The following is an 11,941-nucleotide window of genomic DNA, read 5'->3' on the forward strand; positions in this document are numbered from 1 at the left end:
TTTAACCATAAAAAAGAATTTTTAATGTCCTTCAGCCACATAAAACAGAGGAATCCAGCAGCATAAAAACCAGAACAGGTGGTTCTCTAACCCTGTAAATTTTTTCCCTCTCCTAGACATGGGCTTCATCTTCCTTCTTAACATAGCACTCATCAGTGGGAATTTGCCCATGAGCTGAATGAAGTCTGTTTGCTATCCAAGGAGTTGGCTCAGATTCATTCCTAGAGCATCAGCATGGACCTCATGGGCCAAGAACACATCTCTGACCTTTGTAGCCTAACATGGGGACCAGTACACTTTCCTTGGCACTTGATCCTGATCTTTGAGGTCCTACCCTCTTCCAGTGCAAAGAAGCATGACAATTCTGAAGCAAGAGAATGAGATCCCTTTACCCTAACCCCCCTTATGTTGGGCCACTTCTCTCTGGATCCCTCTAGGAATCTTTGTGGCCTTCTGCAGGCAGGATCACCATCCTTAAGAAGATGTTTAAGAGCTAGAGGACCAGGAACAAAGACCGACATCCAGAAGAGAGACGGCAGCTCCCCAGAGAGAAGGCTGAGCCATGTGCAGTTCCTTTTCTCTACCCATTAGAAGCTCTATCCCTGCCTGACACCAGCCCTCATACCTTGCACACTCTTTTATCTCTCCTTAAGAGTAGACCAATGGGACTCCTTCTCCTCCTTAAGAGTAGACCAATGGGAGCAAGGACCACAGGGAGTAACCCTGAACTCCCTTGGAAGTTAGGGTACATGATAAAATGTAGCTGGAATCACATAATGCATGGGGGAATTTAAAATGTACTGAGTAATCATATATGAATATTAACAAATAGTTCAGAAGACACATCTTTATGGGCAGGTCAATATTTTGCCCACATTTTATAATTAGCTTAACCAGAGTCAAAATGGCTTAGGTGTCACATTTCATAAATTATCAAATAGAAGCTACTGCTAAAGGTTTTGGGATTTTTTTGGTGGGGGAGGTTGTTTGTTTGCTTTTTAACTAGGCAGTTCATGATTAGCATTCATTATCATAAAGCACTGCTGAGGTTTTGTAAAATAAGGAAAATTTCCCATGGGCCACCCATAAAAAGAAGTCCCTTATTTTATTATCACCCCATGGAAATAAGCAAAGAAGTCCTCAGGATTGAGGAGAAGCCCTGAGGATGCTGACCCTCTGGTACAAGTGACGGTCCCAACTGACCTCCTGGAAGCTTCACGTCCTGAATTTTTCCTGAGTAGTGGTTCATACTTAAACCAATCCATTTGCCTTGCCCGTATAGAATCAGTAGCATGGTACCTGTTTTAAGGACCAGGGTAGAGGGATCAGAGCTTTGTGAGAATCTTCTGCTCCTATCATCTTCCACACGTTACATTCAGCTTTTCCTCTAAGTCAGAAAATGTTAACTCTGGTCATTGGCTCATTGGCAAGGGCCAGGGGAGAAAGGTGTTTGCTTAATCCAGGACAGGTGGTGACAGCTGTCAGTCATCACCTAGCCACTTCTCACGGGAAGGCAACAAAGGGAGTTTCTTCACTGTAACTGACCTTTACTCCCTTCAGGTTCAACCTTTTTTTTTGTACCAGGGATCAAACTCGGGTCCTTGCGCTTGAGCAGCAGGCGGCAAAACCACTGAGCTAAATCCCCGGCCCCAGGTTCAACCTTTTGCCAGTAATCTGTACAAGAAGAGTGGGAAAGACTGTATCAGTAAAAGTAACTGTAATGATGGCTATTGTGTTCTCATGATGTATCTATGCTATGCTTTATGCCTCAGTCATAAAACAAACATAAAAGATTGTTACTTTTACTATTCCCATTGTATATATGGGAAAACTGAATATCTGAGGCATTAAGTATCTCCCCAATACTTTGCAGACATGATAGGAAGTCTTAAGAGCAAACCTCAGGCCCAGGTCCATCTGGCTCCAGAGCCTTATCTCAGTCATACCATTTGTGCATGGTCAGTAGCTAACAAAGAAAACAGCCCGTTAGACACACTGTCAGGAGTTTACTAACAGGAGAATTCCCAGCAACTTAGATCAAATGAGAATTCAGCCCTGTGAACCTTCCATGAGAAGATGATTATTTTCAATGTGAGAAAAAGATTATTTTAGTGAAAGCCGAACAAGGTCCTTTGCCCTCAGTCCTGACCAGCAAGATTACCAAGGGCAAAATACATGGAGTGAGAAACCTGAAGGTTTTAATTCAGTAAGAGCTCTCATTCCAGCAGTGGGAAAATAGTTCTGCTGTCTGGGGATTATGAATAAACTGTGCTGTTGCCCAGAGTAGACATAAACAATCTTTTTTGGATATATGAGAATTCTTAGATCTTGCAAAAAGAATTAAGCAACTCTCCAGAGTAGTTTTCACATATAAATTCCACATCAAACCTGTCCGAACATCATGAAGGCTTGCTTTGATTGTTTACATTTTGGTTGTGCTTTTTAGGTTTTTTGAGACAGGGTCTTGCTATGTAGTTCAAGTTGGCCTTGAACTCACTATGTATCACAGGTTGGCCTTTAATTCACAGCAATCCTCCTGCCTCAGCCTCCTGAGTGTAGGGATTACTGGCATGCACCACCATGCCCAGCCATGAAAGCTTGTTTTGAATTTAAATTTGTGCCCCACTTCTCAGAGGTGTGCCTAACTTTTGCCTTTGCTTTTTCTTTAGATTCTGATGACTGAACAAGATACCAGATTATTCTCCACAGACTATTTTTTGATGGAAGAAAAGTATTTTATATCGAAAGAAAAGAATGAATGCAGGAAACAACCTTTCCAGAGAGTCATTGGTCCAGAAGAAGAGATCATGCAAATTTTAAGCAGCTGGTTTCCAGAAGAAGGTTACGTGGGCAGGATTGTCTTAAAAACCCAGCAGGAAGTAAGTGCATCTTGGAAGCAGCCTACACAGTATGTGATTAACCATCTCACCACTCACTACCTCCCTCATATCCCAAATTTCTTGTAGTTACAACTTGGTTCTATTATTCTTAAGTGAGTGTAGGGAAATTATTTTATTCTTCTGTACATATCCAAAAGGTTATTTCTAAGTTACAGAAATTCAGTTTGAAAAACCTTCTTTATGAAACCAAGGGAACAAGAGGTTGAAAGAGCTTGTCATCAGCTGTAGGTCCAGTATTTTATTTGTACATTGCTGTGAGGCCACATTATAGCCGAATCCCCTTATCCATAAGGAATTTGGTCCAGGCCCTTCAGTGGATGCCTAAAACCTTGGACAGAACCAAACCCATATAAGCACAAGCACTCATCAGATAACCAAGGTGACTCTTAAGTGACTAGCAGGTAGGTAATCCATTATGGATATGCTGAGCAAAGAGACGATCCATGATTTGGGCAGGACAGAACAGGACAGCAAGAGATTTTATCACACTACTCAGAATTGCCCTCGGTTTAAAATTTACAAATTATTTATTTCTGGAATTTTCCACTTAATATTTTGGAACCATGATTTTGAAGCCACAGAAAGCAAAACCTCAGAAAGGGAGACTAAAGTATTGTGTAATGCCGTGGCTGTAGGTATTCTGCATTTTGAGTTTGATTGCCTTCCAGTTAGTGCCTGTTATATTTTATCTAATGCAGACTGAGCACCTCTAACATTTTCAAACATATATTGCATAACCATTTACAGCACTGAAAGTTCTCAGACACTCATTATTTTGAATGATCTCATGATGTAACGGACACCATTGTACACATAACCTGTACAGTCTCTACAGATATTCCAAAATCGAAAAAACTCCAAAATCTGAAAAACCCAGCTTCCAAGAATGTCAGATATGGGATACTTAATCTTTAAAAGATAAGTAAGTAAAGGCTTGGAAGTAAAATAATAGTATTTCCTATAAAATAGCCCATAACTTCACATAAAGTGAATAATACTTCAGCCTTAGTCAGATTTAATAAAAATGTATATCATGTGCACTAATATTAGCACAGTCATCCCCAGGAAAGTAAAAAAGCAACAACCACCATGTCCAAATCAGTTGGCTCCTCTTCAGTTTTGTCTGTGGTGCACCTTTTTCTCTGAACATATTGTTAAGACCTCAACTAATTTACTGCCATTTTAAAAATAGCATATAAACTCATTGCTTCAGCATGGACAACCAAGCCTCATGATATGAGGATAATGAAGCAGCTAAGCCAATTCAACAATTTGATTAAACACATTAAGTACCTAGTATGTGCCAGGCCCTGTTCTGAGCCCTGGCCTGCTCCTTTTGGGATGTAATAATGCTTGACTGGTAAAATGTGCCTGGTGATCCATGCTTGCTGGGACACAGTGCAGATGATGGCCAATTTTTACCAACATGTATAGCTTTTCACTCTCATTACTATGAACATCACCTGCAGCTTCAACATAACTCCAGTATCTCCACTGGGACCCAGAGCCACTGTCTTCCTTCCCTCCCCTTGCCTCAAACCATAAAAAGACACTTAATTTATGCCAAGAAATGTAATTGTTTCCCAGGCTCCTCTCTCTGTCAGGTGTATGAATGGCTAAGATAGAACAAACAGTTCTAGAACATTAGAACAAACAGTTCTAGAACATTAGAACAAACAGTTCTAATAATAGTCATTTCATGAGAAATTATAAGAGGGCTCAGCTGGACTTTGGAAGCCATCTTTAATTTGTTTTTTTTAAATTTCTAACTCACTTGTTAACTGGCTACTTATAAAAAAAGTCTTCTGACAGCATCAAAGAATAGAGTAAATTTTTCAAACTATACATTTGCATAATCATTTACAAAATTGAAAGCTCAAGTATCAACTATTTTGAATGATTTCATGATGTAGTGGAAACCATTTGACACATAAGGAAACAGACTCAGAACTAATCAAAGCCAGATGTGGTAGCACTTGCCTGTAATCCTAGCACCCACCTGAGCAATTTAGCAAGTCCCTGTCTCAAAATTAAAAGGACTGGGAATGTAGCTTAGTAGTAGAGAACCCCTGGGTTTATTCCCCCTACTAAGAAAAAAAGACAGGGGTGGTTAAAATTAGGTTAGGGTTTGAAGTAGAAAGAACTCGAGTCTTACAGCTTCCAGTTCAATGTTCTATCCACAATCCTGTGCTGCCCAAGCCGGAATTGTGTCAGTCCTTGTGGATTATCCACCTCCAGCCCTGGAGGCAGTGAGCAGGAAGAAAGATGACTAAGCTACTGAGGGTCTCAACAGGTTCATCATATGCCAGAAAGACTGAGAAGCTTAGGGGTGCCTGCATGCATTTGAAATGTTCATGAAACAGGCAGAATAAATGCTTTGAAGAAAAAAATGGGTAAATTAGAAGGGAAGGCTAACAAGCTTTTTCTCATAAGTAGAATACACCACATTCTCCTTGATAACACCTTTGTGGAGAAGAGATATTTGAAATGACAAATATATTTCAAAAGGTAACAAATCATAGCTAGTGTATTGTTTGCCTAATTCATAGTGATTTGTAATCAATATATTGGCTGAAGCTGGGCATGTAGCTCAGTGGTTGAGTACAGGCTTAGCATGCAGGTCTCAAATTCAATCCCCAGCATGAAAAACAAAGAAAAAAATTTTTTCCTGATTGAATAAGGGACTTAAGCAATTATTGAATGCAAGATGGCACTATCATAGTTGATAAATTTGGGTTATAAATATTTTCATTTGTTTTTCCTGTGGAACTAATAACATATTTAAGCAATTTGATGACAGAGTCTATTAAAAGTTCCTTGGGATGGGGATGTAACTCAGTAGTAGACCTCTCACCTAATGATGCATGTGGCCTTAGGTTCAATCTCCAGCACCAAAAAAAAAAAAAAAAAAGTTTAAATGTTCTCACCTTGTTCTCTGTGATCTCAGATCTCTCCTGCCTACTCTCAATACCTTTCTTATCTCCTGGGCTGTTAAGCCACCAGGTACTACATCTTCCTATGGTTAATATGTCCCCGTTTGACTGCTTTGGGTTTGAAATGAGGTTACTAACTGGTCAGGTGTGTACTACTTGTTGCTCCCCAGGAACACAGGAGAGAATCTTTGGTGGAAAAGGAAAAGATCTGTTCAAAGCTAGCTCCAAAGGCGACAGAGGGGTCTTTTACTGCCTTAAATCTCCATCTCACCTTGGTCAGGTGAGCAAGGATTTTTATAGCAAAGAAGATACAATGAGACAACAGGCAACAAAGTTTTTACACTGTCTCCCCAACTCTTTCACTTCACCCCAGGCTGTTCTTGGTGCTCCTTCCCTCCCTTGTGAATATGGAAATAGACACTGACCTCTTGGGACCAGCGTCTGCATATTCCTCTCAAACAGTGTATATATAATTTCTCTGACAGGTGTTACTTTTCTGTTCAGTTATCTGATTTGAGAAAGGAAGGGGTAACAATTTATGCTCTCAGCATGTGGAAGCTGAAGAAGCCATCTCTCTCTAAAAGAAAAAAATCCTAATTTTTTTTTTACTTTTATCAGTTCATGTTTGCAGTACATAATGATTACATTCACTGTAGGGGCTAGATGTATGTAACACATCTCAATTCCCTTCTTTTTCCCCCTCCCTCTTCGCCCTTTTATTTTTCCAGCATCAGATTCATTTGTTTATAAGACCTTATAAAATTATCATATATACAGACTGAAAACCAGACTAATAGGTCAAAGAACATACAAAACATGTAAGAAAATTGTATTGTCAAGGTACATGTTTAGGTACATTGTTCACACTGAAAAAAATCCAAATTTTTAAAGATCTGTTTTACCCTCTGGGTTGCAACTGGACAATCCTCGGCTCTGCCACAAATTAGATAATTCTGAACAGATCACCTAACTTCTGTAAACCTCACTGCCCTAATTTGTAAAATCTGTAACAGAAACTACCCTATTTGATTTATGTCAAACAGGTAGATAATGTGTACAAAAATACTAAGTAAAAAAGGAGGGCTATTGTTATTATCTTCTGCTTTTCAACTGTGGCTGAAAACTTAAGTGTAAATAAACTCTAGTGAGGCTCTCAGGAGCTCTCCTAAAAGTGATGCATTGTTGGGGCCAGGGATTTAGCTCAGTGGTTCCGCTGCCTGCCTCGCTAGCGTAAGGACCCAAGTTCAATCCCCGGTACCAAAAAAAAAAAAAGTGATGCATTGCTGTTGGAACATGTGGCAACTTAGAACCTTTTTGTTTATTTGTTTGTATTTCTTGCTTTCTGGTTTTGGGGACATTTAAATTCTAAATTCTGTCATGTGAATTACCTCTGACTTCACTCTGACTAGTTAGATGATGAACAATGAAATGACATCTTGTACAGCCACATCCTACTATGCAATAAGATTCCTAAAATTGGATGTGAAATGATAAGCACAGTCTTTTAAGTTGGGAGAAAAGTTGTAGGATGGTATATTATGAGGGTATAATTTTATTCAATAAAAATAGATAACTCCCATCCTTCCACCGCCATTATATAATAGACAAGATTCAAAAAATTCACTCATGAAAATAATAGAGCTATGACTGACTGCAGGTCTGTGTGGATGGTTCCCAAGCTCCAGGAGCAGTCCTTTCTGGTCTTGGTTATAGTATGGCACCACCTGGTGGCAGTTTTCCATCTTGATTTTAATATCAATGGGGACAGTTCTGGGTCACGTGACTAGCTGGCCCTTCCAGGACAGTGATTGTAATTCTTCTAGCTAGCACTATTTCAGTACCTTTGTCTGGGGGAGATTATGCTAGGAGAATGCTGAGAATAGGATTTTCCTGCTAAGCCTCACATCTGAAATGGAGTTGCCTGTTCTTTACTTGCCTTGCCTCTCCTCATTCTGTGGCCCTTTTTACATACGATAACTTTAAACTACTCCCCTTTGAGAATGGGGGCTGACAAAGGACAGGAGCCATCTGACAATCACACAATAACTAAGTTCACAGAATTCCAGCGGTTTGTGTATATTTATTCACACACTAAAATGTATTTATGATCCATGGAAAATGGTTCAAAAGATAACCTAACAGCAGTGGGTTTTGGGGGGGTTGTGTATATGTGGGAAAATGACAGAAAAAAGATGAAAACAGACTCTTTGCTTTGTTATTCATTACCCCTATACTGTTTGAAAAAATTTAATAACATACATATATCTTTACATAATATGTATGTATCCATAGAGATCAATGGATATCAATTCAACAAATGCAAATTAACTTGATAATCAGTTCTCATAATTAGTGAGAACTTGTCAAAACATGTTTCAGTGTGGGTTACCTCCAGTCATTTCAGCCTTTACACTGTAGGTTTTCTTCTTCCAGTCTGGCTCAGCATCAGTTTCACATTTCAGATGTCTAGCATTTCTTCATGCTCAAGATCTAAGTGGGAATGAGTGAGTTTCTCTTCAGTGCAATTTTCTCTGTTTTTATTTTGACTTTTGGTAATTGGCAAAATGCTCTTTCTGTAAATTTACCTAGTTGACTTGGATTTTCAAAATCTGCACCTAATAGGACCAGATGAACTAGCTTACTCTGGGCCAGACTTAATGAGAGTATCAACAGCAGTGAGATACAATGCTTCATTCTCATCAGAAGACAGGTATATCCTTTTAGAGTAGTCATAAAATATTAACTAATGAATGAAGTATACACCTAAAAAGTTGTTTCCACATTACCAAGACAGAATTCAAATTTTTGCTTTATTTTTTCTTTATTCTGTATCACCTTACCAATCACTCCATGTTTTTCTTTTTATACTTAGACTCTAAAAGAGAAAAGCATTGTTCAAGATGACAAAGAGGTGATTTTGAGCTCAGAGGAGGAGAGTTTCTTTGTCCAAGTGCATGATGTTTCTCCAGAGCAACCTAGAACAGTGATCAAAGCACCCCGTGTCAGCACTGCCCAGGATGTCATTCAGCAGGTAAAAGCCTCTCCTTGGGGAGCAGATGTGTAGCTCAGTGGCAGGTTACTTGCGTGGCATGTACAAGGCCCTGGGAGGAGAGGAGAGGGGAGGAAAAAGGGAAAGGACAGGAAAGAAGAGGGGAAAGGACAGGAGAAGGAAAGGAAAGGAAAAAGGAAAAAAAGGGGGAAGGAAAAGAAAGGGTAAGAAGGAAAGAAAAAAGAAAGGAAAGGAAAATTCTTTCTTCACCTCAGTCCATTTGTCAGTATAAATTACTGAGACAAAGCAGATGTCTATGACAGTTCATTTCATGAATGGTATTCTAGAACAAGAGGGACCTGAAAAAGTAGAATGTCTTTTTTTAAAACTTTTTTTCTTTAAAATAACGGCTTTATTAAACTAAAATTTATATACTATATAATTTACAAATTTAAAGTTTATGATTCAGTAGATTTTAGCATATTTGCAGGAGCTGTACAACCATGATCACAGTCAAATTGAGATCATTTTTGTTTTCCCACAAAAAAACACTCGACCCACTAGCTATCCTCTCTTAAGGCTAGGAAATATTATCCTTCACTCCTTCAACAGATACTTAGTATCCACAATGAGTCTAGCTCTTTAGGAAGCACTGATAATAACGGATTTAAGAGATGATTCTGAAGAGTGGTGACTTCATTGTCCCAGAAATGCATGACCCAATACCTAATAACCACTTCTCAAGGATCACAGAAGACAAGCAGGAGAGCTACCTAAACCCTCTTTCCTCTACTAGGTCAGGCTTGTTTCAAGGAACTGTTTCCAAGAACTCTTCACTTCCTTCGTAGCTTCCTCATGATTTCCATTCATTAAACACAGATTTGAGAAATGATGTACAAGTACAATGGCCAAAAGCATAGACCCTTGATCAGGTTGCTGTAGTTCAGTGGTGGTGAACCTATGGTACGCAGAGTCCTCTCAGTCAGCATGTGAGCCAACCAAGTCTCCCCAGTAGCCATGCATCAGATAACAGTTGTTTTTTCTAAACTAAAACCTCAGTAAAGTAATACCTTGGTTCATGAACACTTCTATTTGCAAATTTGATTCTCAAACAAAAGCATTCAGCAAAATTTTGCTTCTGTTCACAAACTCCACATTAGGTAAAAAACACAACCACGCCCATCTTCCCCATACAAACACAAGTGCAGCCATCTTCCCCAAAATCATAAAACAAATTAACTTTACAAACCGAGGTACCACTGTATTCAGATTTAAGTACAGTGTTAGAACTTTGCAATAAATAAGAGGATTTTGGGTTGCACTTTGGGCACTTGATCTGTAAAAGGTTCACCATCACTGCTCTAGGTTCAAACTCAGCTCTGCTTTTCACTGTAAGATCTTGAGTAAGAGCTCAGATGTGTTCCTTAGCGGTGCTGGGTGCTGGTAAACTAGCTGGAGGCAGGGGAATCTGATTTATTTCCACTGTGCAACTATTCCTATTGTGCTTGATTTCATTAGTCCAGCTGACTCCAGCATATCCTATACCGTAACTCACCAAAAAGATAAAGCCTAGAGATAGGTTATTGTGAAGACTGTCAGTGTAACACATTTAGTACCATGCCTAGCACATGATAAACACTACCTAAGTGCTATTTGCTGTTTCTATTATATGATTTAGTTAATTAGCCATTCTAATTGACTTTGAACTCCAGATATTTATTTCTTTTGCTCATCTGTCTTCCCAAAGTACAGCACAGTATCTGGGACACAGCAGACCCTCAGCAACTATCTGATGAATGAATAAATGAGTAAACAAAAGATATTTTTGTACTCAATGAAAAAGACCATGTGACTAAAATTCCTTCATCATCTAAGACTGTGATAGAGGCAAGCTTATGGGACAGGGAGGCTCCTGAAGGGCAGGATTATGTTCCTCACTAGCTGCATGACCTTCATGTCCATGTGCTTTGATGTATGTACAGAAAATCCAGGTCAAGTCTTTATTCTGTTTTTGTTTGTTGTTTTTTTTTTTGGTACCGGAGATCGAACTCGGGTCCTTGTGCTTGCACAGCAGGCGGCGAAAGCACTGAGCTAAATCCCCGGCCCTTTATTCTGTTATTTATGAGCTGTGCATACTCTGGAATCTGCTTAACCTTAATAAGTTTAAGATTCCTCATCCAGAATCTGCTTAACTTTTATAAGCTTATGCTTCCTCATATAAATCATAGATTGCTGGGGACATAAGTGAAATAATCTGAGAAAGTGTGTTATAAGATACAACTACACAAATGTAAAAGGACAGATTAGATGACATCTGGAAGGTCCCCTCCATCTCTAAAACTGTATGCCATTTTTCCACCTTAAAGTTTAATTGGAATGATTGCACATTTTGAAGATGCTTTATTCAGTTGATCATAACTTATCTTTCAGACCTTATGCAAAGCCAAATATTCCTATAGCATCCTGAGCAACCCCAATCCAGGTGACTATGTGCTTTTGGAAGAGGTAGTGAAAGACACACCCAACAAGAAGTCTTCTACTCCCAAGTCTTCACAGCGAGTCCTTTTGGACCAGGAGTGTGTGTTTCAAGCCCAAAGCAAGTGGAAAGGTGCAGGGAAATTCATCCTTAAACTAAAGGAGCAGGTGCAGGTAAAGTTTAAAGTTATTTTGCTCTTTTCATAAAACATCTCATATTCATAATCACATTATGATCAGATTTTGGAGCTAGTAAAATCTAGAAGAAAGTTCTTAGTCAAATTTAGTTGGGAGAAAATTGTTGGGCTTTGTTTTCACTGTGTGGGGGGAAAAAATGTGTTCCACTGTGTGGCTATGAAGTCCTGAGAGTCACTTGGTCCTTCCCAACGCCCTATTTACCAAACAAACAAGTGGAAAAGGGCTCTTTCTGACATAGTGCTTTGTGATTGAGAACATTCAACCAAGGAAAGACTCTTTTTTGCCACAGGCATCTCGAGAAGACAAAAGAAAGGGCATCTCTTTTGCAAGTGAATTCAAGAAGCTCACCAAGTCAACCAAGCAGTCCCGGGGACTCACCTTACCTCCTCAGCTTGTGGCCTCAGAAAGTGTCCAAAATAAGGAGGAGAAACCTGTGGGGGTCTTGG

General features: G+C 39.3%; 2 protein-coding genes across 2 annotated transcripts in view; one reads left to right on the forward strand and one right to left on the reverse strand.

Moving 5' to 3' along the window:
* Plce1 (phospholipase C epsilon 1) overlaps positions 1 to 11,941 on the forward strand; it is a 376,383-nt gene that overhangs the window by 360,847 nt on the left and 3,595 nt on the right. Inside the window, 4 exon segments of the mRNA XM_087184946.1 lie at positions 2,670 to 2,879; positions 8,706 to 8,864; positions 11,253 to 11,471; positions 11,785 to 11,940. Coding sequence (XP_087041072.1) covers positions 2,670 to 2,879; positions 8,706 to 8,864; positions 11,253 to 11,471; positions 11,785 to 11,940 — 744 coding nt within the window.
* The window catches only part of Noc3l (NOC3 like DNA replication regulator), a 48,766-nt gene continuing 45,572 nt past the window's right edge, over positions 8,748 to 11,941 (reverse strand). Inside the window, exon 21 of the mRNA XM_021253073.2 lies at positions 8,748 to 8,934. Within this exon, the coding sequence (XP_021108732.1) occupies positions 8,899 to 8,934 (36 nt within the window). The 3' untranslated portion in view covers positions 8,748 to 8,898. The remainder of the gene's footprint in view (positions 8,935 to 11,941) is intronic.

Source organism: Heterocephalus glaber, unplaced genomic scaffold (assembly GCF_053883595.1).
Source record: "Heterocephalus glaber isolate CG9 unplaced genomic scaffold, H.glaber_assembly_v1.0 deba00001497, whole genome shotgun sequence".
NCBI lineage: Eukaryota > Metazoa > Chordata > Mammalia > Rodentia > Bathyergidae > Heterocephalus > Heterocephalus glaber.